Below are 27,210 nucleotides of genomic sequence, written 5' to 3'. Positions count from 1 at the left end.
ACACACTTTTAATTGAATGTATTATTATTATTATTATTATTATTATTTATTTATTTAATTAAAAAGTTATCGGACACCTATACTTGCACCTGCTTAATAACTGGTCGGACCACCAGTGTCTTTAAAGCATGTGCTGCATGTTTCCGGTCCTGCCACAGCATCTCTACTGGGGTCAGGAAGCATTTGTTATTATTTCTGCTAAAGGTGGTGCACCCAGCTATTAACAGGCCCACAATTAGACACACCTGGACACCTGGTGAAAACTGCAACTGGGAGCCACTAGAGGGTCAGAGGATCCATTTCATGTGTGAGAACCTGAGGAGGTTGAACACCAGTTAAACTGTACCATTCTGGATGAGCTGCACTGACCTTTTCAGCTGACTATGGGAGAATTCAGTCATCCAGTGGTAAGACGACAAGGGCCTGCAGTACGCCAGCATCTGGGCTGAGAAATAACTGTAGCATTCTGACATTTTGAAGGAGGCAGCTACAGTTACGGGTAAGAGCTGAACCACAAACAACAGCTGGTCATCAAGGGTTACTCCAAGGTTCTTCACCGAAACGAGGGAAATTGTGGCCTTGCTGTGGCTGTTTTGGAGCATGGGAGTTTTATATGATGTGACATTGATCAAATGATATAGCCTTTTAGAATAACAAGACAAGGGATGATGCCCTGTCTACTGGGAGTGAGAAGGTTTGCAAACTGACAGAACATGGCAATAATGGGCCAATAAAGACAAGCTGAATCGGAAGTTAGAGTAGCAATAGCTTCCACGATATGATGTATACACAAGTGAAACAGATCATTCGGGGGAATTTTTGAAGGGCAGGGAGTCAACTTGACTGACATGAGATGAGGAGGGGGACATGAAAGGAGGATGCATGCTGCTGTGTGAAAAGGGTACTGATTGGAGCAGAACGAGAAATTGACAGACATTCGATTAACATACACGCCCACTGGTGCAGGACGATGTAGAATCTTGTGAAATCTTGTTTTCCAGGAAGTGGATTGAAAATATTTGGTGTGAAAACACAGAAGTATTACAATTTCATATTTTTAAAAACGTGTTTGTTTGGTTTTTATGAAGAATTGGCTAAAATTTTTATTTTTAAGCCCACCTTGAGGCCTGTATGTCAGACACAGGCCTTAAAAATGTCATGACAATGAAAATGTGTAGTTGTGTGTTTCCGTTGAAGCAGAGTTGAGAAATCAGTTAGCATGTGAAATTCACATTGTGTGACAGTAGTTCTTGGGACTCAATAAGGGTGCTTAGTTGCGACTGCTGGACAGGACAATTACAACTCTTCTTGCCTGTAGGAGTGAGGCTGTGTTTTAAACCTGGTGCAGACCTACCCATTCATTACACGGTAAAAATATAGCCTTCCCTTTTTGGTCCCCGTGCCTCATTTGCATGGGTACTACTGTAGCTGATATAGAATTTATACAACGCTATTGAATAGCAACTGTATTTACTGCGTCTAGGAATTGAATGCCACATCCAACCGGCTCCTTATAATGTAACAAGATGTCATGCCTATTTTAGATTACTTTGGTTTAAAAAAATAATAATAATGTGTACACATTTTTTTTTATCATGTTTGTTTGGAAAATTAATTTAAAAATATTAATCTAGTGAAATATTAGTACTGGACAAGAGTCAAGATAATCTAAATGAGGTCCTCTTCGATTATGACATTTGGAGCCGTCTTTCCTGGATTTAAGTGCGTGAGATACTTTAGCTAGTGTTTATTGACTCAACTGGTTCGGACTGTACTCTTAGAGTATATGGGCTCTGGCTGTGCTGCACGTCTGACGAAATTTGGCTCGAAGTCCAAGTTTCCCTAGCGGTGGCGAAGCGCAACGCATCCAATGCGAACGAACCTTTGCTTTTGTTATTGCCCCTTATGTATCTGGTTTTTGACACGCATGCTCACATTTGAAGGCAGTGCAGTTGTTACTACGGTGAGAAAGAGAGGTGAGCGTAACAAATCTACTGTTATACAGTTGCTGTGCAGTTACGGTCTACCACTTTAAGTATTTGGTTTTGCTCTATTGCGAGGTAGTGTGTTAGTCAGTCATTGAAACTGAAGATATTTTAGAATTTTTAGATAAACGCAGATGTATTACCAGGTCATTAGATTGAAATCGATACAGTACGATACGTTCAGAAAATGGGAAAACGAGAGTTAGCTAGCTAGCTTTGCTGTGATATGTTTCATTGCTATCAAAAGAAAAGGAACTGACTTGCTATCTTACATAGATAGCGAGCTAATGTAAACCTGTCAGCTAGCAAGCTATATTAGCGAACTCGCTCGTTCATGTAAAGTTGAATAGACAAGTAGCTTATCAAAGGCGAAATAAAACATATTTTATTTGTACGGTAGCCAACGGTACTACTTGCTAGACTTTCAAATAATTACTGGCCTACGGGTGATGTTAGCTCATAGCTAGCTAATGATTGTGTTCATTCTAACAAAACGCTCTCTCCCGCAGGATTAGGACCATTAGCTAAATTTTCATTGCACAAGGTAATTTAGGTAGCTAGTCTTTTTTATTGCTGCTAGTTTAGCGGGCAGTATGCTCCCTAGTGTGTGCAGTTGACTTAACTTTATTTTTAAGCTAGCTAAGATATTTCAGTATATATTTTAAATGGAATGGATACAGGACCGGACTAGTGACGATATTTTTTCCAAGGCTGTTTTTAGTTGGAGAAGTACGTTAACGTTACTTCATCTAAGATCGGTCTAACAATAGTTAAGTTAGCTACTTGATGTGTCAGAAGTTAGCTAATTCCTTGTATCACACCACCATAAGCAGTGCAGCTAGATAAGGTAGGCTATTATTACGTACTTTGCTTGGCCAAATGTGTACAATTCCGATCTGTAAAATATCGGATATTTCGGTTATGTTTGACTTGCACAGCATTATTTTGACACGGAAGACACATGGCGACAGTATCAGGGACCCAGAGGACCGACAGGACCAATGGGATTTTTGTGTTAGAAAATATATTTTTTAATACCGACACAAATTAGATGCAAATCATGATAAAATACGTTTGAACTTCGATGGACACAATTAGCGAAAGACCAGGCTAGCTAATGCTACAGCCGTGGCATTTAATCAAGAGTGAGATTGCTATTTCAGTGCTAGGTGATAAGAGAGACATCCACTGTAGTTGATGACGGTGACTTGATATTTCTTCACAAAGACCGAATGTAATTGGCAGTATCACGAGCGGAACAGGAAACTGGTAAATTGATCATCTTTGCAGAGGCCTCGACATACCTGCATCAGATGTAATTATTATTATTATTATTATTCTAAATGAGACGTTGAAAATGAGTTTCAGTGGGGTTCATTGGATATCAATTATTTCTGGTTGAATTCGCGTACTGTTGATGGAACAACAACATTGGCATAGTGTACGTTTAAAATGTGCCCCAATCCCTTCGCCCCATTGTAAGTTTTTGGGTTGTTCATTAGATTTCTAAAGACATTTGCAATTTAAGAAACTTTTTAATTGAAGGTAACAGCTGCACGTACTAATGTGCATTGTGCATTATGCATTGTGTGTTTATTCATACATATGTCATTTATAGACCTATAAATATAATTTATGTGGTCTCATAAAACCAGACAAAGGAAAACATGGCCCACTGTAAAAGCTTATGGGCTCGATTCCCAGACATGGGTTAAGCCTAGCTCAAGCTTAAAAACTTTTTTTCAGCCGGGATCTTCATCACATTTTTCCTTTTAGTCCAGGACATGGCTTAGTCCATGGCCCTCTGTGTCATAGAAGTAAGCCTGACTTGGAAAGTATGATGACCAGACTGGAAAAAAGTCACATAGAGGGGATGGTTTGACATTAATATTTTTGTTATGAAGGGTTTTGGGACTGTACTTATAAACGATGTGGTGTTGCAGCCTACTGCTGAGGCCTTTATCCAGGTTTCTGTAAGAAATATGTTGTTTCAAATGTTGTGATGTCTTTAACGTCAGCCACAAAGAGCTCTTAAATTGGTGCCAATTCATTTTCTCTTAAGAAGCAAATCAATTTGGGCCTACCAATTGGCTGTTGTTTTGTTCAGTCCTCTGAAAAGCCTTGTGGTGTAGCCCATCCCAGTGTAAACTGCTTGCCTGGGCGCTGTTTCAAAGCGACCCTTCTTCCCGGCAGCTCCGTAAGGAGGAGTATTGTTGTGATGAGTCTAGCTAGGCCCAAGGCTGCAGCCTTGGTCGTGTCTGTGCCCGTGTGTGTGTTATGTTCTAGGCTCTTTCCAGCCATATTAGATGTTATAAAGATGCCCAGTTGATAATAAGAAGGAGACGTCTGGGCCAGGTGCAACGCTGAAAGGACTTATTTTTCTTCTTCTCCGTAGCCCATTTTTCTTTGTTATTGTAAGAAAAAAAACATAGAAAAAAGTACTTCATTGAGAAATATGCGATGTGTGTAGTACCCTGAGAAGTGTGCACATGTAGTATTTTTTACAGTGTTGTTCACCATGGGAAGAACACTGAGGGACTGGTTTTTTTTGTTGGACATTGTTGATCTGAGTTGTTCGCAGGACATGTTTAAATGCAACATCTCTTTAAGAGTAGCCTCTTCACTGAATCAAGCTGACTGTGGACATATTACATCATTAAATATGTAGCCCAGCCCTTGCTGGTGAAAAGCAGCATTGGATTCACAATGCTAAACAAATTGGCCCTCGATGAGGCTGGTTTGCCACACGTCGTGTGAGATCGTGCACCACACACTGTCTAGCACTCCACATTCAAGTGAACAGTGGCTAGCAGTGGTTGGTGTTTTTAAATCCTTAAGCTGCAGCCAGCTTCTTTTCCAGTTGTGAAATTACACCTGCTTGCTGGCGGTCTATTTTTATTTTTCTGTTTATTCTCTATTTATACTCTTTGACTAAGCCAGGTTTTTTTTTTCTTTAAGCATAAATGAGGGCTTATAATGTAATGTGAGTGACATTAAGGCTGAAGGGAGTACTCAGAAACGGGGAAGAGAATCGCCTGGCTGGGCGCTCGATGTGGACTCTTCCAATAACGTTCATTGCTTTCTCGTTGTGCTTTTTCAGCAGCTTGAATGAATTGCAAAGGATTTAAGATGACTACTTCATGGAGCGACCGACTGCAGAATTACGCAGACCTGCCCGCCAACATGGACGGGCTGGCTATGAAGAAGTACCGGAGGGAGGCCTACCACAGGTAGCAATGGAGGGCCTCAGCTGCCAGACAGGCATGGGGGGGGGGGGGGGGGGGGCAGATTACATAACAGGCTTTTTTCTGCCCCACTGCCGATAAGCTCCTCTCCAGTTGTGAGGAGTCAGGTCTCGGCCTCCTGTTTTCCGGATAATTCCGTGGTCGGCCGGATTTTTAACTGCCTGGGTGCCAGTCAACCAGAAACGGCAGGAAATTGCCGCCAGGGCTGGCGGTAACCGGAATGTTCCGTTTGTCTTGCTTAGATGAAGCCGTGGGCAGGTGGAGGTCACTGGCTCTGTTGCGGCGTCCCATGAGACCGCTGCAGAGCCAGCAGATCGTATCACGCAGCAAATGACAAAATGGTTTCATTACACATTTTTCTCTGCTGTGTTTTGCATGCTGTCAGCTGTCCCCATATGCCTAACTGATGTTTGCCCAGAAATATTTTGAATGCTGGTGGATTTAGTGTTCTGTTGCCGATTTGATGCTACAGTATTTGATATGAATGTTGTTTGTACTGGCACTGATATATTTTTGTAACCAACAAGCAACACAACAGCACAACAACACAACAGGTGTTGTGTATTATTACTATGATATTGTACTATTATTGTAATAATGTATTTTATTACAATAATGTAACATACTATACATATGCATTATATATATTATTACAATATTATTAGTATAATATTGGAATTTCTTCATGATGTAATGTGTAATTATCATATGATAATTAAATGTGATTAAATATAAAAATGATTTGTTAAAAGTGAATTAATCACAATGTAATATGATGTTAAATGGGATTGTAAAAAAGCTTTTAGCTAATTCTGCAATTCCTTCCTTTGTTTGCATGTCAAAACCAAGGATGAGTGCAACATAGCAACAACCAGCAAAGATAGCAAGGGAAAAAGTGTGGGTTTTGATGTATGAGGATGACCTCTTTTAATCCATCAGTGTTGCAACGGATCTGCATTCACTTCATGTGGCTGTACTGCCACAGAGAGCCAAGAGATGTCCGTTAACACTATGTCATTTGAATAGGATGCTATACAAGCAAATGGGGTCAGCCCCATTCGCTGTCACCTCAGCCTGTCGACGCAGGGTCACCTTTGCTAAACCAAACTGCTCACTGCATGTTTATCTTCTGCTCAGGGTGTTTGTCAACAGAAGTTTGGCAATGGAGAAGATTAAGTGCTTTGGCTTTGATATGGATTACACTTTGGCTGGTAAGTGCTGCCACGTCTTGTGGATGCTTTCTTTTTTTTTTCTTCGTATGAGGTTACGCCATCTTAAGAGCGATTCGAACCCGTTGAGCGAATAACTGGACCGGGCAGGTGCTGTGTCTGCGGGGTTGGGCCGTTTGGGGGGTTCTTCAGGGTTTCAGGCAGGTGGAGGGAGGGCCGCATCCCTCGCGTGGCGAAACGGAGCGCAAAATGCCTACATAGCACCGTCATGTAATTATAGAGCTGTTTATGTCATCAGTTACAGATCTGTTTTTAGAAAGACAGAACAAAAGAACTCATCCACAGCTCTGTAATTTCACATTCTAGATGACGCCAGGTCCCTCCTGTCCCTGAACCCGAGGCTAGCATTACGAGAATAAATAGCCTACAGCTTCTAAAAAAAATAAATGCTAACTTAACACCCATGTCGGTGAAATAAAGAAAGATAAATTAGCCTCTTGCAGTTTAGAATTGAATTGTGTTTTTTTGCGTGATATAGATTGCCCACTCCCTGCTGTAGTAGGTAGCTTTCTCACAATTTTCCTAAAGATGAACAGAGAAGGGGGGATACTGTAGTATAGATAACCGGAGAACGAGTGTCGGGGTGTTTGCATGCTGGGCTGATTCGAGACATTTCTGTAAGAGGCCCAGTGACTGGAGTGCTATATGGGGAATCTCTCTCCAAATAGCCCTGTTTTGAGAAGTGTCATCTCCGTGACATCTGACTTGGGATCAGCTCATGGGAGAGGGTCACTTGTTACCGTTACAGTGGCCACCTTGAGTTTGAATGTGAATTTGCGGAAGCTCAGCTGTTGGCTTGTTTATGGCGATCTATAAGTAAGCAACCATGTTTTCGAGAAAGGGCTATAGCTTCATGCTGTTCTATGACAGGGGCGAGAGTCAACATAGGGTGTCACCTGCCCATTCTACTGTAGAGATCATGGGAATAGCCCCTTAATTTGAGGTTAAAATGGTGCCACAGTGCCACATGTCACTTTTATTATGTGTTTTATTATTAATTAATTCTGTTTTATTGTGTTGTCTGTTTTCTGTCTTTCTTTGGTTATAAAACATATAAACTTTGCCAATTCAGGGTTAACATAATCGCTGTTATCTATGCAACAGAATTTTTAGTTATCAATTAGACATTTATAAACTCCTTTATAATATTTGTATTAGTATCGCCTCCGTGAATATATCCAGCTATATACCTGGATACAAGGAAAAAGTTGTGTAAGTCGTTCTGAATAAGAGCCTCTGCTTAGTTGACAGTTTAATTCAATAGTCAAAAACAATTCTCTGCTGATTTGATCCCTTGTTATCATTATTGCCGTCTGTCTAGCAACCAAGCTAACATCTGCTCCTGAGGTTAGTGTGCTTGCGTAAAGGATTCTGGTATAAAGTATTTGGTTATGTAATAGATGGACCAAAAATCTGTGGATCAATCTGCCTTTTTCGATAATTTTGTCATCCCTATTCCATACGAAGAAGAAGGAAATAAATATTAATGATATAAAAGTAATATTGCATGCAGTAAGGAACTGTCAGCACTCCGATGAAGATGAGAGTAATGAATCAATTTGGCACTTAGTTAATGCTGAACCTCCGCCTACAGTTTTTCGTGTCCCGATGCCTGTGCCATGCACACACGATGAAGGAAAAGGGATTCATGGCAGGCGAATGGACGTGCCTAACTGCAGATTTGGGTCCAGCGTTAACTCAAAGGGCCAGAAACAGTCAGAAAGTCAGGGGTCATGATGTTCTCATCTTCAGCTTCCAGCTCAGTGTCGACAGCACTGTTAAAGGTGCCAATAGATTGCTCTGGTAACCAGAACCGCTCCTGGTGCAACTGCATCCGTGCTCGATGTGTGGGAGAGAGTGCATTTAGACTGTTTGAGCGCTGAAGTATTGACACTAAAGATGAAATGGATGCCTTCCAAAAATGTGCTTATTTTATACCCAAGTAAGTGCTCTTATAGTGTTTGTCTATGCAATGATTTGCTGATTTGCTGAAAACACGTACACATACACACACATGCACACATGGACACCGATACACACACGCACACGCTCACACACACACACACACAAACACACACACACACACACACAGAATAATTGCTGGATGACAAAGACAAGGGCAAATAAACATGGTATCTCTTTGATCTTTTTGAAGTATTGTTGAAGTATTTCTATGGGCCTACCAAGCACACACAAAGCCGGCAACTTCTTTACAAAACTGATTTCTAAACTCTTGATTCATCCAACCAAACACTATCCCAGGGGTTTTAATCTGGAATCCCTTGCTGCCCTTCACAAAGGAGTGTTTGTGTAACCTTGGAGAGAGGTTAAACGGGCACCGGTCCATCAGGGCAACATTATGCTTTGAATCATTTTCTTCTGTTTGTGAGGAAACCGTTGAAAAAAGTGGAGCGCTGTTCATCTGCAAATACAAAACGCTTCATCTTTGCCCCTGTGCAAACCACTTCAAAATGGAAATAAATGGATTTGCAGTGAAATGTCTCACATTTATGGAAACCATTCCAAAATTGTGGTTATAGCATGATAATGAAATGTGTGCCTATTTGCATTAATTCTCATCCAGGTATTAGAGAGCATAATACAAGCTGACACTACAGTAGAAATACATAAAAAATGAAAGCACAAAGAAGTATATTAGGAATAAAACAAATAGAAGGAATAGAAGAAACACAGTTTAGCAAAGTTACAAAGTTGTGGATATCACCATTTTGTGAAGATCAGTGGACCGCTTGTAGTGCATAGTGAGTGGTAGAGAGAGCATATAAATAGCAAATAGAATTGGCCCAAATATGTGTCCCTGCGGGACTCCCCCGGTAAAGGTGCAGAGGAGGTTATTCTTTAACTGGCCCTGAAATTTGTACTCCTCTGAGATACAGAATGAGCTGAAATTTTCAGCAAGACTCACCACCAACACTTCCGCTCCAACCTAACATTGAAACTTGCTGGGGATCCTTAAAGAGCAGTGAGACACAGATTCCAGCTGACCAAAACATCTGTAATGCTGGGCAATGCTACCGGGAGTTATGAGTTGCCCTGCTGGACTGCTAGCCATGGTTAGGGCTTTGACCCGGACTATGAGGGATATCCGTGCGCTCAAACGGGGGCCTTAACTGGATGTGCCACCCAGCAGCGCCTATGCGATGTTGTTTACCATGAAGCGCAGGAATAGCCCGTGTCCGTGTTTGAAGTGGCACTGACTTCGGAGTAGCAGTAAGTAACACCGGGCCCTCGCTGTGCCCGAGCGTGCAGAGTTATGTGTCAATGAGCGGTCGCAGGAGGGGGAACAGGAGCCCCGCAGGGATGGGCGATGGAGGACTGGCGGTGTGAGGAGGAGAAATATGAGAATTTGTGTACAGGAGTGCGGGCGCCGTAAAGCACGGTGACAGCGGCTACATGACCGAGCCGGGCCTGCCAGCACGCGCCGTGCCCACCCGCTGGGCCAGTTCCTGGGGTATAAATCACTGGCTCGCGAGTGGCACGGCCCGTTAAAGAACCCGTGTTTACGGCTCGAGTGCCACCTCAGGCCCAGGTTCAGTGCAGGTTAACTGTGACAACTGCGGATGTGGGCAGTGACGAGCCAGGCCAGGCCGTAGAGTTACCTTTGTGAGGGAGGGCTTTAGTCGGCCGGGTAACGGCAGGGTTTTCATTATCGCTGTGACACAGTAGATGCCTCATTACATTTTTAGCGTCCATTCTACCCTTTCATTACACCAGGCCGGGCCAGCAGAGGATGGGCTGTACTCGGGTTTCTCCTTTGGGGAGTCTTCCTCGCCCAGTCGAAGGGTATCTCCTGTAACGTTAGCCCATAGCGACTCCTGTGACTGATCGGATGCCTGAGATCTGATCGGATCAGCTGCACAGTCTCGCCGCACAGTAGCTACGGCAACCCAGCCGGTGGACAGCGGTGTGAAACAGAAGGGGCCGGCTTTGAGCGCTTTTGACGGGTGATTGACGGAGAACACCACAGCAGGCTCTTTAATTGCAGTAGGATGTTTAAATCAGGGAAAGAAACCGCAAACAGAGAAAGAAGGGCAGTTAAATACATTTTTGTTATCATATGGGTTTGTGAGTTGTAAGCGAGATGCAGAGTCGTGTACTGTATTATCAGGAGAGCCAGCTTGGTAGGCCCTTCCTGTTTTTTTTTAATGCGAGGACAAAGCCTTGATTTATACTGCACACATAATTCATGCGGGTTACATCATCAAGCTTTCCTAAACAAGTGATACCAGTGAAGGCCCGGGTTTGCTGACGGGCTGTGTGACCGAGTTAACGGCTTGCGAAAAATGTGCATGGAATTTGCTAACTAGGTGTGGTAGGCCAGGCTTGTCTGCGAGGGCCATTTTTCAGGGAGAACAGCACTTTTGGCCTGGATCCAGGCCCTGTGCATCAAAGCATCTTCACATGGCAGTGATACATTGGGCTTCCTGTCGCCAATTCAGTTATACAATTTCCACCTGTTTCTTCTGTGTGCCCCTGTCGGCCTAATTGAGTGTTATTCAGCCTCTGATGCTGGCTGCCCGCTGTGCGATATCGGCCATCTTATTACATGTCGCACTGTAGCCCCGACAATATAACATATATCGATATTGTTAGCTTGGTTGTTAGACAGATGGCAATGTGGATAATGGATAATTTTTTTAGATTATTGAATTAAACAATAAGCAGTGTCGTTCTAGAGCGCGTTTCAAAGGGTTAAGCGTTTTTCAACCCCCCACCCATATGTTTTGGTTGGACAAAATTGTTAGAAAATTCTCTTCATTTCAAATCTCATTTATTCTTACGTTTACTTTGTGAGTGACTAGTGCAGTAACTTGCCTATTTCATGTTTTGTCGTTTCTTTTTTAAATAAATTGTTAGCCGTCTTGGCTTGGGCACAGATAACATGCTGGCCTGTGGCGGCTTCACTGTGACAGTGGGGTGTTTCTGGAGATTGACTGTGTAATTACCTGCCTTGCATAACTGCTCGCAGCAGCCGTTAAGTTCAAACTGACACGCGGTGCCGAGTCAGCGTTTCTGCCTTGCACTGTCTCCATCAGTAAACCCGCCTCTCACTGCTGTCCATGGCTGTGCAGTAAAGAAGGGGAATATGCTGTTTTCACGCCGTGGTTTAAATATGAGGCAGCTGTAAGCTGCATTTTCTTTGAGGATGTTCAAAGACCAAACTCAAACTTGCTTCGAGGCTGGTTGAGTGTGCTGAACACCTGTTGATGAAAATAGACTGATGTGAGATAGCTTTTAGTATGAACAACAAGACCCGCGTTTTGATCTCACAATTGCTCGATGGAATTTTCCGTTGCTGGGTACGTGTAAAGGAGAAGTGTGGTTGGCCTTGGTCTAGCACAGACAGCACAGTGGGGAGATTTCCACTGTTGTGAGACTGATGCTCTGTAGACTAGTATCAGAGTTTCATATCATGAGCAGAGGCAAGCACATGTGCAGCTGCTTCATTAACATAGAGATATCTCGATGCTTATGGTCATTGAAACCCAATCTGACGGTCCATTGAGGTTTGCCCTCGTATGTAGGTGAAAGGTCATAGAATTACACTTTCTGCAGTCCCCCCTTGAGGAGTACAAGTCGAGCTAAACATTAGGCGTGAGATAATCGGGGCATAACCTACAGCTGTCAGCTGCAGCATTAGTGTTACCGTAGAGCTTTGTGCGACTACCCTAACACGGGTTAACGAGCGCACACGCGTGTCCGTGAACGGGAGCCTTGCGCTGCTTTCCCTGCCCCGCACACGCAACAGAGGAGCGTTTCGCTCCTGTACTTCCGTTCGAACGCAGGGAAAGGTTACGCGCGCGGTTTTGTTGAAATCGATAACAACGTTTGACGTCAGGACGCGGGCATGTGACGCTCTCATGTTCTGCCGCGATGTCAGGGTGCTCGCGTTGATGGAAGAGGGCTGTATCTCCCTGGAGGACCAGACAGAGACTGTGTACTTTGCCCCTCGGTCCACCCCCATCATAGGCAATTAATAGAGTGTTGAGTGACGTCGGCTGTTTTGGCCCACAGTGCTTTTGTAGTGCGGGAGGGGGAGGGGGTGTGGGTGCCAAGGTCAGTTCTGAGCCCAACGTTTTTTGGTTATCTAAGCAGGGGGACAGTGGGAATGGTGGCGGGGGGGGGGGGACGTCTCAAAATAGGCTTCTTTGTAGCAGGGTGCAGTGCGAAGGGGGAGTTTGTGGAGGGGGGGCTGTTATTTGTGACTCCTCTGTGGCTCCTCTGGCACTCAGACACCCCCCCCCCCCCAAAGTGGAATAGGCACTGCAGGGACCCCGTGTCCCGTACGAGGGCTAAGCGGGCCCCTGTCCTTCAGTGGTCGGCCCCTGGGAGAGGGAGCCTTCCATGGTGTCCGCTGTCATGGCAACCGCTGCCTATTTCTCCCCGGGCCAGGCTAAATGAGCCTCCTAAAACCCAGGCCAACACTCCCACACGCACCCATTCACTTTCACATCACCTCCATTTCACCTTCTGCTGAGCAGTGTTATAAAAACACTCATAATCCTGTCAATATCACTGTAAAATCATTACTGACGTTACGCAGTCTAAACTAGACTTGGGCAGGGACCAGGAAAATGTCATTACCAACGGACATACTAAATTACAGTAATGCAATATGAAAAGGACTTGTAGTGGTAGTTTCACTAAGACTGTAATGGTAAATGGTTGGCATTTATATAGCGCCTTTATCCAAAGCGCTGTACAATTGATGCTTCTCATTCACCCATTCATACACACACTCACACACCGACGGCGATGGGCTGCCATGCAAGGCACCGACCAGCTAATCAGGAGCATTTGGGGGTTAGGAGTCTTGCTCAGGGACACTTCAACACAGCCCGGGCGGGGGATCGAACCGGCAACCCTCCGACTGCCAGAAGACTGCTCTTACTGCCTGAGCCATGTCGTCGAACATAAAATGTTCATAAAACCTACTTGTGATTGCACCACCCCGGTAATCGTTAATATTAGGTTTAGTAATCACTACCCCACTTGTGGTTCACAAAATCTACGTTTATTGACTGTGAGACAACACCTTGATGATGCCTGGATATATAGACAAAAAATTACGAATATGAATCAAAACGGGTTATATTACATACATGATATTCTGTACATTATCTTTGTACGTCTGTCTACATACTTCGTATTTTAAAACCTTATTAAATCCTCTGATGTAACAAACTCTTTTTTTGTGCAATGTGTAGATGCTGTATGTTTGTAGATTAGAACATGAATTTTCTCTGTGGCACAGATGGCCCAGAATAATTACACGAGCATGACTGATATAGTGTGGCAGGAGGCTAAAAATACCAAAATGCAGTTCATTCTTGAATTTGGAGCTGTGATTCAGTATGCTGTTGCTCCTGTTCTCCAGTGTATAAGTCCCCTGAGTATGAGTCTTTGGGATTCGACCTGACTGTGGAGAGACTTGTGTCTATCGGCTATCCTCAGGAGCTCCTCAACTTCGTCTACGACCCCGCCTTCCCCACCAGGTGAGGAGTGACTTTACACTGACTTTCGGATGTGTTTAGTGACTTTCTGACATGCTCAGTGACTTTCTGTTGTGTTTTGTGACTTTCTGACATGCTCAGTGACTTTGTGATGTGTTTAGTGACTTTCTGACATGCTCAGTGACTTTGTGATGTGTTTAGTGACTTTCTCACATGCTCAGTGACTTTCTGAAGGTTGCAGGTTCGATTCCAAGGTTACACACTGTCATTGTATCTTCGCATTTCAATCCTGGGGCGCAGCTTTGCCTCAGTTACTGCTACAGAAGTGTTTATTTGAGGCAGTGTTTTTCTTTCCTGGATCATGGCTGTGTAGTATGTTGTGGTTTTTGTGTGTAGACACACTAACAGTGTGTCTGTGTCTCTCTTCCAGGGGCATGGTGTTTGATACGCTGTATGGGAACCTGTTAAAGGTGGATGCTTACGGGAACATCCTGGTCTGTGTCCACGGGTTCGATTTTCTGCGTGGGTAAGTGTTACCGCGGTGTTGCTTCACAGTAGTATTATAATGACCTGTTGTAGCGGCTGTTGCTCACGCAGACTTCCTGTCTTTAACCTGCTCGTGTTTTTCATTCGCCCGTCAGACCAGAGATCCGAGAGCTGTACCCCAACAAGTTCATCCAACGAGACGACACCGAACGTTTTTATATCCTCAATACTCTATTCAACTTGCCAGGTAGTGCTTCAGCTGATCGTCTTTTCTAGCGAGCAAAATGCATGAAATTCATACAGCCAATAACCAGTACAGATAGAGATATGGGCACATGTAGGTGCATTGAACTAGAATACAACCGGTGTTCTCTTGGTTGTGCAACTTGTACAGACGAATTGAATGTTCCCTCTTACTCTGTTTTAGTTCTCGTGTTACAGTACGCCGGTTTTCGTCTAGGCTTGTGACACATATCATTCGCTTTTTGGCATGTAGCAGAAACTCTTAATTCAGAGCAACTTACGCTGATCCTTTTTTTATACGGTTGGAGATTTTCCCTGAACCAATTATGTTCAAGTGCGCTGTTCCACGGTAGAATGGCAGCAACCCAGCTGGGAAATGAAACCCACAAACTTTGAGTTATACGCCAAATACTTTAGCCATTACACTACCCTGCGCTCTGGTGTGGTGTTGTACTGTAACACCTCTCTGACTCGCTCCACAGAGACCTACCTCTTTGCGTGCCTAGTCGACTTCTTCAGCAACTGTGATCGATATGCAAGGTAAGACCTCCTGCTCTAGAATCTTCTGGATAAGCATCTCCTGCTCTGGTCAAATAGACAGTCTGTCAGGGCAGCCACACCCTGTCATAGCTGAGCCAGAGACCGTATTTCAGCTTCAGGACATAAGACAATTAACTAAACTAAACCTAAAATAAACAATATTCAAACTATCTTTCAACTTTAAGCACCTTACAGGAGAACTGGGAAGACCAGTTTTTAACTTTCTGAAATGGGTCTATTTCTTGACAGTCTACATAACGAAGGGACACCATCTATCAAACTTTAAAATCTCGCTGTATTAGAGCCATGATGGCTGAATGTCAGTGCATGTTAATGCAGGTCAGTGCAGGTTAATGCAGGTGTAAATAAGGCAGACTGTATGTGGCATGGAAAGGACACATATCCTCTGAAATGAACGTCGGTCTATTAGGGGGAAAAAGCTCTCCTGTTCGTCCCATTGAGCCAGCAGGTCAGAGACTCAATGATGAATAAAGCCCAGGTCAGCCTTCTCACCCGCCCGCTCTTTAATGACCCCCCCTCAGCTGTGAAACAGGCTTTAAGGACGGAGACCTCTTCATGTCCTTCAAGAGCATGTTCCAGGACGTCCGAGACGCTGTAGACTGGGTCCACTTTAAGGTAGGCCTGCCCTGACCACACCCACCGTTACAACAGTGGTGTGTCCTGAAGAGCATCTCTGAACACACAACTTGTCAAAGCTCTAAGTGGATAGGCAACAGCAGCAGAAGACCAATAAGTCTAAAGTAAATAAGTCTGATAAGTACATAATAAAGTTCTCACTGAGTGTATATGCCTTTACAGTATGTGAGTATGCACAGTAGGAAGAAACTAGGGGTAAAAAAACTAGATCATTTGAGAGACTGACAGCAACACATTAGATGTCACAAATTTTACGTCACGTCAGCCATTTTCATCGATATCACTATATTTATATGAATTGTTATGTTGCATAATCTTTACAGGGAACTTTAAAGGTGAAAACTGTTGAAAACCTGGAGAAATACGTGGTGAAAGACGTGAGTACTCATAAGGCCAGAGTACATTTGTAGTCTGTGTCAGTTTCCCCTCTCCGTCAAGCTGCTGACACCCTGCCTGTCTCTCCCACCCTCAGGGCAAACTGCCCCTCCTTCTGAGTCGGATGACTGAAGTTGGCAAAGTGTTCCTGGCCACCAACAGCGACTACAAATACACAGATGTGAGTCATACCACTAATTGCCTTGTAAGCTCTTCAGGCTGCTGACTGCCTCAATTTGCATCCCATAGTGCTTCGTGCTAGCCCACGCCAGGAACTAAGAGTTCTTGTAGAGGGCTGCATCGTTCCTTAAACCTATTGTGCCTTTGTGTCAACTGAGCACTTCAGTTCTGCTCATAATGTGCAATTGCTTTTGATTCACCTTAGATAGTACGAATGCATTTGTTTTGTGGTTAAATGTGTCGGTACATGTGTGTTTATATTATTCAGATCTTCCGCAACCCGTTTCAGAATTTTAAGTGTGCGTATGGCTAGACCAGTCTGATTAATCCAATTTCTGTACTGTTTTTTACTCCAGAAAATCATGACGTACCTGTTCGATTTTCCTCATGGGCCAAAGGTTAGTGGATATCGTAACTTTTTTTTTCTTTCTTGGTTGTGAAAATTTGTCGATAATAGTTCAAAGCAAACTTTGTGAAGAGAATGTGCAAAGCTGTCACTTACTTGTAAGTTGAGGTTAAGAATAAATGTTGATTGAACCCCAGTGTACCGTAATGGAAAATCCCGGTTCAGAGGGTAAAAGTCATCCCCAGTATTTTGTTACAAGCACCTACTTAACACAATTCCTTAGCCAGGCGGTAGAACTAATTAGTGAGATTCCTGGGCAGGAGAAACACATGATTTAGGCCCCTGAACTTTCCCCCTCTGACTGTGGCCTGTGTTCTGTGAGGAACGGTATTGGACAGTGGGCTGCTTTGGGGGTCTGTGGTTGTAGTCTTAGCTTCAGACACACACAGGGTATGAGCAGAGTGTGTTTCTGTGGGCCTCAGACACACGCAGGGTATGAGCAGAGTGTGTTTCTGTGGGCCTCAGACTTGGGGGTATGAGCAGAGTGTGTTTTTGTGGGCTGTAAACTCAGACATGCAGGGTATGAGCATAGTGTGTTTCTGTGGGCCTGAGACACACACAGGGTATGAGCAGAGTGTGTTTCTGTGGGCCTGAGACACACACAGGGTATGAGCAGAGTGTGTTTCTGTGGGCCTGAGACACACACAGGGTATGAGCAGAGTGTGTTTCTGTGGGCCTGAGACACACAGGGTATGAGCAGAGTGTGTTTTTGTGGGCCTGAGACACACACAGGTTATGAGCAGAGTGTGTTTCTGTGGGCCTGAGACACACGGTATGAGCAGAGTGTGTTTCTGTGGGCCTCAGACTCGTGGGGTATGAGCAGAGTGTGTTTCTGTGGGCCTCAGACTCACGGGGTATGAGCAGAGTGTGTTTTTGCTTCAGATGGGCACAGCCCACCGGCCTTGGCAGTCCTATTTCGACCTGATCCTGGTGGATGCGCGGAAGCCCATGTTTTTCGGGGAGGGCACGGTGCTCAGACAGGTGGACACGGTGAGTGTTCTTCGTGGGATAGGGGGTTGCTGTGAGAAGCTGCTGTAGTCTGTTGCTGTGAGAATGCTGCTGTAGTCCATGTTGCTGTGAGAAGCTGCTGTAGTCCATGTTGCTGTGAGAAGCTGCTGTAGTCTGTGTTGCTGTGAGAATGCTGCTGTAGTCTGTGTTGCTGTGATAATGCTGCTGTAGTCTGTGTTGCTGTGAGATGCTGCTGTAGTCTGTGTTGCTGTGAGAATGCTGCTGTAGTCTGTTGCTGTGAGAATGCTGCTGTAGTCCATGTTGCTGTGAGAAGCTGCTGTAGTCCATGTTGCTGTGAGAAGCTGCTGTAGTCTGTGTTGCTGTGAGAATGCTGCTGTAGTCCGTGTTGCTGTTTGAAGCTGCTGTAGTCTGTGTTGCTGTGAGAAGCTGCTGTAGTCTGTGTTGCTGTGAGAATGCTGCTGTGGTCTGTGTTGCTGTGAGAATGCTGCTGTAGTCTGTGTTGCTGTGAGAATGCTGTTGTAGTCCGTGTTGCTGAGAGAATGCTGCTGTAGTCTGTGTTGCTGTGAGAATGCTGCTGTAGTCTGTGTTGCTGTGAGAATGCTGTTGTAGTCCGTGTTGCTGTGAGAAGCTGCTGTAGTCTGTGTTGCTGTGAGAATGCTGCTGTAGTCTGTGTTGCTGTGAGAAACTGCTGTAGCCTGTGTTGCTGTGAGAATGCTGTTGTAGTCCGTGTTGCTGTGAGAAGCTGCTGTAGTCTGTGTTGCTGTGAGAAGCTGCTGTAGTCTGTGTTGCTGTGAGAATGCTGCTGTAGTCTGTGTTGCTGTGAGAAGCTGCTGTAGTCTGTGTTGCTGTGAGAATGCTGCTGTAGTCTGTGTTGCTGTGAGAAGCTGCTGTAGTCTGTGTTGCTGTGAGAAGCTGCTGTAGTCCGCGTGGCGGGACGCTGATGGGGACGTGTCTCTGCTGTTTCAGGCGACGGGGAGGCTGAAGATCGGGACCTACACTGGACCTTTGCAGCATGGCATCGTCTACTCCGGAGGTAACAGGGATTAGTGCGGGGGTGGGTTTAGTGCAGGGCTGGGTTTAGTGCAGGGGTGGGAAGCTCCATTCCTTCAGGGTCAGTGTGCATGGAGGCTTTTGTTTCTTCCAGTTACCATGCCTCTTACCCTGATTATCTCTAAACATTAGTGCTGGCCCACTCATAACTCAGAGCACAGTAACATGTCATAAAACTGTTATCAGCACTGTTTCGTGAGCCTATCAGTGAATCTAGCTCTGATAACGCGGTGTCTCATGCGTCCGATTGGAGACACTTAAGCGGCTGAAGCCGGCATGAAGCCCAGACACGGATCCGGATACGGACCTCCGTGCCCGCCCTCGGTTTAGTGCGTGGACTTTGACACCAAACATTATCAAATGATCAAATTCGAGGCAGTAATTGCGCTGTAAATCCCTCGTGCATGAACTCGCTTGTGGTAAAGTAAATATGCGCTTGCGTCACACCCCTGTGATAGCTGCCTGCGGGTATCTTATCGCCCCAGGGCGTTAGTGTGTGGGGTGCGGGGTTCTCTGAACGTGCGGCCGTCGCCCCCCCCCCAGGCTCCTCGGACATCGTCTGCGACCTCCTGGGGGCCAAGGGCAAGGACATCCTGTACATCGGAGACCACATCTTCGGCGACATCCTCAAGTCCAAGAAGCGGCAGGGCTGGAGGACCTTCCTGGTGATCCCGGAGCTGGCTCAGGAGCTGCACGTGTGGACCGACAAGAGCTGTGAGCCTGGTGACCCCGTCACCGCCTCTCCGCGTGCGCACGGGCCCCCGGCCTGATGCAACATCCTCTTATCTATCGCAAGCCTCCAGGCACCGCCGATCGCAATGAGCTTAATGGTTAACGGGCGAGATTACGAGAATACGAAAGTGAAAAGTTGATCAGCATGGACTTTCCTGTATACAGCATAGATTAATAAAATGGTCGCACGCATAAAAAAGGCGCAGTAAGTGTGTCGCGGGCGAATAGCGGAGATATTGAGAGGAGCAGGGGGATATGTGGGTACGGTCGCGCTGACCTGTCTCCTCTTTTTTCCAGCGTTATTCGAGGAACTGCAAAGCCTGGACATTTTCTTGGCAGAGCTCTACAAGTGAGTACAGGCACTCGGGTGTCCCCCTCCCCCCCCCCCCCGCGGCCCTGGTCATCCCTCCCGCCCGCCACTCCGCGGCGGTGCAAAGTCTGAGGCCCCACTCCCCGTGCGCTGATAAGAACGGGACGGGCCCGGGGCTATTTTTGGACGCTCACCGTCTCTCGCCGTCTTGTCTGTTTCCAGGCACCTGGACAGCAGCAGCAACGAGAGGCCCGACATCAGCGCTATTCAGAGGCGCGTGAAGGTACGCCCCGCTTCTTAACCCCAAAAACAAAGTTTTAAAAGAAACACCAAAAAAAAAAAAAAAAAAAAAAAAAAAGGTGAATGCCCAGCTGGAATGATGTGTTTTAGGTGTTAGGAGGAAACATATGTTGTTTTCTGTACGTTTTTTATCAGTGGTGGTGGATTATGGAGAACGTCCCCATCCTGTTTGCATTTACCACAGCATAACGGAGTATTTCCTAAGAGGGGTAAGAAGACATGTCAATAGACTAGTTAATGTGTATCTGCATTTCTCAACCTGCAGTTCCACCCTGTCGCAGGCTGCTTGCTGCCAGTCCACTCCCCAGAGGCACCAAAGTGACGCTGTGTAAATCATGATTATTTACACACTCTGTCTCTCAGTCTTCACCTATCACACACAACAGCACACTGCTGAAGAGATAAAGTTAACTTTTGAACAGCTTCATTTTGATTTTTGGATTTTTTTATTTTTTTTTTACATTTCACATTGACTTTATTTTTTTTCCCACATCACAATACAGATTTACATTAAGGCACACCAAATTACTGGTGAGCAATGTAAAAGAGTAAGTGCGCTACGCACAGTTAGCACACATGCTGAGCGCCGGCTGAAATGGCCAATAAGCACAGAGCTGCTGTCTCCTTACAGAAAGTGACGCACGACATGGACATGTGCTACGGCATGATGGGAAGCCTGTTCCGCAGCGGCTCCCGGCAGACGCTGTTCGCCTCGCAGGTGATGCGCTACGCTGACCTGTACGCCGCGTCCTTCATCAACCTGCTGTACTACCCCTTCAGCTACCTGTTCAGAGCGGCGCACGTGCTGGTGAGCGCCGTCGCCGGGAGGGGGGGGCGGGGGGCGAGGGGGGCGGGGGGGGCGGGGGGGTCAAAGGCCCGCGGTGCTCTGCTGGGTTTCCCGCTGACTCGGCGCTTATTTTACCGAGTAGTTCAGAGATCGTACTCAGTTACTGCTCCACAAAGCAGGATTACTGAGCAAAAGGCCAACGATAACGATAACTATACCGAAAACTATAACGAGAACCAATGTGCGCATCCACACTGCTGAACGGTAATGTTCTGTAATTAGTCTCTTGGCGATGTAATCTGCCGTTTTTGCGCGCGGCGCCCTGTAAATTCAGTTGGATTTAGATTGGCTGTCAGATGGAAAACTGTCGTTGTCGTTGCGGTCTGTGGTGTGGTGTGGAGCGTCTGTTAAACGTCTAAGAGGTTTGCCAAACCTCGAAGCTCTCCAGAACCAGGGAACACACCCCTGCTCTGTGCCCTCATGTCATCATGAGGCCTCCGTTTCCTGAGGCTCTGACGCCGTTTTGGCTTTGATGTCGTATCAAAGCCACGAGGAAGACGGTCGTTTCTCCCTCTCACAGTGAAGTCTGTAATGTCTTTCTCTGTAAGGCAACAATCCTTCCAACAAGCTTCATATTGTAACACTAATTAAAAGAGTTTCAATCAATATAGCTTTAAACTGTGACATATGATGTGTGTATTGGCACTAAAAGAAGTCTGAATAGTTTAAATGCTTGCAGTTATTTAGAATTAAGGCAGCAGAGCAGTTATCTTAATATAGGAATGCAAATTTAGCGGACAGGGAAATGAATTTATTTGGAAGTGTACGGTCGTGAGAGTGAGTGTACTGGCGTGGGGCACAGTTGTGACATCTTTGACCACATTCCAAATAGCGCAATCTGGATTACACAAACACAGTAGAGCCAGCCAAACCAGTTCTGACCTGAAAATGTCGCTGCTGAACTAACGCCAGAACCTGTGAGTGTGGCCAGGTGTACCATAACCTAATTGAAGGATTTAAGAGCATTAGAATACAAAACAATGAGAACGGGTCAACCAACCCAGCTAGACTTGCAGTTTACCTCCAGGCCTTGTGTTCAGCCCTGAAAGTTGAGTACCCTGAGTGTACGACATGCTGCCCACTCTCTGTAAGAAAATAAACATCTTAACAAGGATTTCCACTAGCGGCTAACACCACACCTCTGTCCGGCCAGCTCATTTTAAGCATATATTTAAGATTTGCTTGTTTTTCAGTACAAATGACGTCAATGGAACAATTTGTTCTCCCACCGCGAACTGTCCTAGCTGGCTCGGTTTCTCTCCCAGCTGGCTACTCCTGAACCTCCTGCTCTTAATATCTGTGGGGAATTCACCTCCAGTTAAGTAAGGGATAGCACCCTGTGAACGAGTCAGTTATGAGGATATAACTGCCCGACATGGTGGTGCTACGCCGTGAGGGCTATTTACCACCCTGAAGGGCACTTATTTCCTCATACCTCATACCTGACTTTCATAGGGTGCAGCTGTGGACCTTTTATTTTTAGTGTAGAAACAAATGTATTCATTGAAACACAATAGTAACGGCTGAAAAAATAGTCCCTGTTGCTGAAAAAAAAATACCTTTGCTCTGACAAAAGTCTAACTGCATCAACGGCAAATAAAAGTTCACTAGCTCACCATCGGCGAAAATAAATGCAACATTAGGATATTAACTAATGTTAGCTTGCAAAATAATGTCAAGCAATTTATAAAAAAATTAACGCTGCATTCCAGACTTGCAACTGTGCATGGCTGGCCCTTCCCATTTTGAACTGAAGCATAGAAAAACAGTATAGTATCTCAGTGTCAGTTTTACAGTACTGCAGCTGCCATGTCTCCTTCTTGCAGCCAGTCCCGCAAAACGGCAATGGACCATCTAGTTTTTAGATTTTTTTTGTCTATAATTTTCTATTTGGTGGACCTGTTCCTCATTCAGTTAAAAACTTTTACACACCTGTTCAATCGATCTGTTCTCGTTAGCAAGGTTATATGAAATTAATCACCACCCTTGTGTCTCAGCCAATCAGAATGCCTTATTTTCCCTTGTTTGTGAGTCATTTTTCTGTGGTCTTATCCTGTGCCGTCGTGTTCTGTGGTATTGTGCGTTGTGCAACGTGCGGAGGCTGAAGTTTAGAAACATGCCGTCCATTCCGTGTCCCCAGATGCCTCACGAGTCCACGGTGGAGCACGCGCACGTCGACATCATCGACTCCGAGTCGCCCATGGCGACGCGGAACCGCCACGCGGTGGACTGCAAGGACTTCGACTGCAAGAGGAACCAGCTGACCCGGTCCGTGAGCGAAATCAAACCGCCAAACCTCTTCCCCCAGACCCCCCAGGAGATCACGCACTGCCACGACGAGGATGACGACGAAGAGGAGGAGGAAGAGGAAGAGGAGGAGTAGTGACCACAGGGCTCGGCTGTTTTTAGAGTTTTTCGGTAGGAATCCCATCGTAGAGGGAGCCAGTGTAGAGAGAGGCATTTAGATTTATGGGTTACACTTTATATATGGAAATTGAAATACTTATTTTTCATTTTACTGTTTGTAAATGTATATATCAGAGTAGGCCCCCTCCTTTTAGATTGTTTTATTTTTATGCAATACAGTTCATTTTGTGATATGATGATGAGTTTTTTGGGAGAGTCGGTCAGGAGTGAGGAGGCATTTTATTTGACCAAACTCAAGCGGATGTTTTAGTTAACATGGGTGAACCCGTGAACGATGTTTGTCCTGTCCAAGAAAAGATGAAAAAAAAAACAAAAAAAAAACACTACTGGTTTTTTCTTCGCCTGCAAACAGGCTGGAGAAGCTCCAGTTTCCTTTTGTGTTTACACTCGAAACCACGATGTATGCAAAAAACCGACGTGAAAAAAACGTCCACCGAGGACTGGGAGCGCTTTCACAGCGAGCTCGATCCTACCAAACCACGTACGCACAGTTCGGAGGACCGAGAGAAGATTCTGGAGTACAGAACCGCTCGGCCTCATGGTGCTGTGCTGATGTAGCTTGTGTGTTCCCGTCTGTCATGGTCCAAGTTAATTTCTTTCTTTTGTGGTGGTTTTGAGATAGCTAGCTGTCTCGCTACTGCGCTGCGAAGCCCTTGCTGAAACAGACCGTCCTGCCGTGATCGCTTCTGGCGTGAGGGCCCCGCCCAGCCCGCTGCGTTAACGTACGGTACGCCGTACGTAGCTTTGAGGCGGCTGTCCGCTATCTAACCCGCTTGTCCCCGGTCAGGGGGGTTCGAGGTGTGCAAAGCACAAACATTATCGTTTGTAGGTTTCCTCGCGAGGATAAATAACCGATATAGCATTTTTATTCTAGAAAAGAACATTTAAAAAACAAAACGGCACATTAGATTTTGACTCGGCTGAAGTTTGCTTCATTTGTAGAAAGCACAGGCTGCCCCCTGCTGTTCAGGTATAGGCCTGCATTCTGTGCGGCTAGCATGCTAGCATTTTCTGAGCTGCCTGCTCTCACTCGGTATCTGCTGCTGCTTTTCGACAGGCGGCTGCGTATTCCCAGTGCCAAGGGTTCATTCATGCAGCTTAACACAGTTCTTTCTACCAGTTTGAGTGTGAATGAATGTAACTATGGAAACTATTGCTATTATTATTGTTTTTTTGTTTTTTTTGTACCTGATGTGTAACATAGCAGCTGATTTACAAGGTGACGACAGTAATGCAACTCAGATGAACTTTCCCTGCTCGTGTTGTTCGAATCCACTGCTGGCAAAAAAATAGTGTAATTGTGACTGAATGACTTTGTTTATATATAGACTTTGGGGACCCCCCCACCGGGACGGAGTCGTCCTTAGGGGGCCAGCAGATGCAGCCTGAATTGGCCTTGTGTGAGCACCCCCCCCCCCCCATCTCTCAGACCTCAGAGGGTCCTTCCTGCATGAGTGCAACAGTGACCTCTGACCCCAAGGAATGCAGCATGAGAAACAAAGACTGCCTCTATGAGCTGGAGAAACTCCATTGCTGCCATTTTGTTTTCAATATGCACACTTTTTCCCCCCCACTTCTTTTTTTTACCAAACATTGTATTGAATGACAAACTAACCTCAGTCTTCTAGCTGATGCAGTGTTGTAACGGTACATGTGATTGTGGATGAGACCACAGCATTCGAAAATTAAACTTTTTTCTTTTCCTTTTTCTTTCTTTCTCAAAAGGGAAACAGGATGTATGTAGAGTGAGTTCACACAAACAGACAAGTCACTCAGACGGTTCCTGTGTGGACATTTTACTTTTCGCCTGCAAGCCGCCAGGTCGCACAGCAAGTGTGCTTGTAAACACAAGTGTTCATTTTGGACAGAATAACTGAATGTATTAGACAGGGGAGACCCTGTTTTTTAAGCTAATCCGGTTACATCACGTTCCAAGTCTTATTTACAGGATAATAGGAATGGAATTTAAGACGCAGCTCTTAAAGTCATTATTTTGAACCTTTCGGTTATGCATTATTTTTCATTAGAGCGAGATCAGCAGTGTCAGAGTGCTGCTGTACTTGTTTGTGAAGCCACACACCTTACAAGATTTTTTTAAGAGATTCAATTCACACTGGATTGTGAAGGTTTGTTGGCTCAGGGAGAGAGAGGAGTGTATCTCATTGTGAAAAATGTGAGACAGCCTGGAAGTTTGAGCAAATTATATTTCTAACAGCAATAGCAAATCGTGCAGGCAGGCAAACTGGGATATAATCGACTGAAACAGAAAAGTCAAGAAACGGATTAGAAATGCAACTGGTAGTTCTACTGTAGCTTCCTCGTGTCTCGTATAGCTAAGTGAAGCTGTATATAAACCTTTCGTTATGCCATGTTTTTGTTAAACAGTTTTTTTTTAAACTCCCATACTTTTTCGTTCCCGTAATGTTTAATATTTGAGTGCTAACGGTTTCTGTGCATACAGAGTAATTAATGGTCCGTCATACAGGTAAATGAAAACGGTTTTATATCATAACGCGTTACACCCCCATTTCCATAAAAAACTACCGTTGGGTGCCAAAGCCTTTATCATGCATTGGTTAAGAAAGTGGGTTTTTTTACACTATAGTTTCATGCATGTTATAGCTCTCGAGTTTTTAAAGGACCTGTTAGTTTTGTTCCCAAAAAGAGTATAATTAAAAATGTACATTTAGGACATGTAATTTTAATGTAAAATAAAGCTTATAACTTCCAGCCTTGTGTTTCTTTCTTTAAGAGTTTCAATTATGCATGGTGCAAACTACATGGCATACACATTTGTTCTTGTTTAGAAAACTAAAAACAATGAAGTCGACATGAATTTTGAAGAGGACCATTTCAGTAGGAGAGGAAAATGGAATCCGCATCTGGTATAGAAATGGAGTATTTTGGTTTTGGAAATGGGGCACTGTGGCCAGGGCAGGATTAGCAGAAATACGCTTATAATGGCTGATGCAACTTGATCCTGCCAGTTTCCATTGAAGTTTAATCTAGCTTGAGCTCCATAGGGAATGCCTTGTGAGAATCCTTGCCAGAATCCATAAATCAGGCTGATATGCACATCATAAACAACCCATCAAGGAGGATCGCTTCTCTTCAGAGTCACATATGAACCCAGCAAACACTCGGTGGCGGTGGAAACTATTCGGTGAATCTGAGGGTTACAACTAGGATGCCATGTCATCATGGCACAGCTATGCTTTCTCTGAATGTGACATGACCCCCCACTTCCAGGATTTTCACACAATTGCTGAAAGTGATAATGCTGTGGGTAGGATAATTATTTATAAAACGTTGTGTACAAAGACAGTAACCTCGAGCTTGTGTCTGCTATGAGCACCAGGGCATCAGCCTATAGCTGCAGCCCAGTCACTGGGTAGAATAGCTTGCCAGGTAATGGGTTGGAGGCACAAACTCTGGGGGTTTTCATGACCTGGCCTAATACGCTGCTAGATACTATCGAGCGTTTAGGTAAGCTAAGCATTGGCACACCTAAGACTGGAATACTGTACTGTGCATGTGCACACTGACTGTGATTTGAACTGCAGTCTACCACAGGCTCTAATTCACCACCGAACATGGCTGACTTGGACTCACCGAGAACTGTACAATAAGCCGTAAATAGCTGAGCACAGCGTGGACTAGTTTGAATTAATTTAGTGCAAGTCACACAAAAGTTGTGTTCCCTGCTAAAAAAAACAGGTCAAGCTAGGTTTCGAAACAGTTGGTAGCAGGTTGA

General features: G+C 45.0%; 1 protein-coding gene across 4 annotated transcripts; it reads left to right on the top strand.

Annotated features, from left to right (window-relative positions):
• The first annotated feature begins 1,303 nt into the window (after positions 1-1,303).
• Positions 1,304-26,186, top strand: nt5c2b (5'-nucleotidase, cytosolic IIb). Of its 4 annotated transcripts, none has more exons than XM_061230379.1 (18): positions 1,304-1,368; positions 5,086-5,215; positions 6,368-6,441; positions 13,859-13,976; positions 14,365-14,460; positions 14,576-14,667; positions 15,146-15,203; positions 15,746-15,839; positions 16,184-16,237; positions 16,333-16,416; positions 16,772-16,813; positions 17,704-17,811; positions 18,757-18,823; positions 19,384-19,554; positions 19,870-19,921; positions 20,105-20,165; positions 20,814-20,990; positions 23,170-26,186. In XM_061230379.1, exons 2-18 carry the CDS (start codon positions 5,094-5,096, stop codon positions 23,410-23,412), a joined length of 1,713 nt encoding a protein of 570 aa, XP_061086363.1. In that variant the 5' UTR covers positions 1,304-1,368; positions 5,086-5,093; the 3' UTR covers positions 23,413-26,186. The 4 variants fall into 4 exon arrangements, with proteins under 4 accessions (XP_061086363.1, XP_061086359.1, XP_061086361.1 ...); XM_061230375.1 differs by lacking the exon at positions 1,304-1,368 and adding an exon at positions 1,899-1,976; XM_061230377.1 differs by lacking the exon at positions 1,304-1,368 and adding an exon at positions 1,945-1,963.
• The last annotated feature ends 1,024 nt before the right edge of the window (positions 26,187-27,210 follow it).

The sequence above is a fragment of the Conger conger genome, chromosome 2 (genome assembly GCF_963514075.1).
Source record: "Conger conger chromosome 2, fConCon1.1, whole genome shotgun sequence".
Lineage (NCBI taxonomy): Eukaryota > Metazoa > Chordata > Actinopteri > Anguilliformes > Congridae > Conger > Conger conger.
The sequence above is the reverse complement of the archived record's forward strand: the minus strand, read 5'-3'. Positions and strand labels throughout refer to the sequence as shown.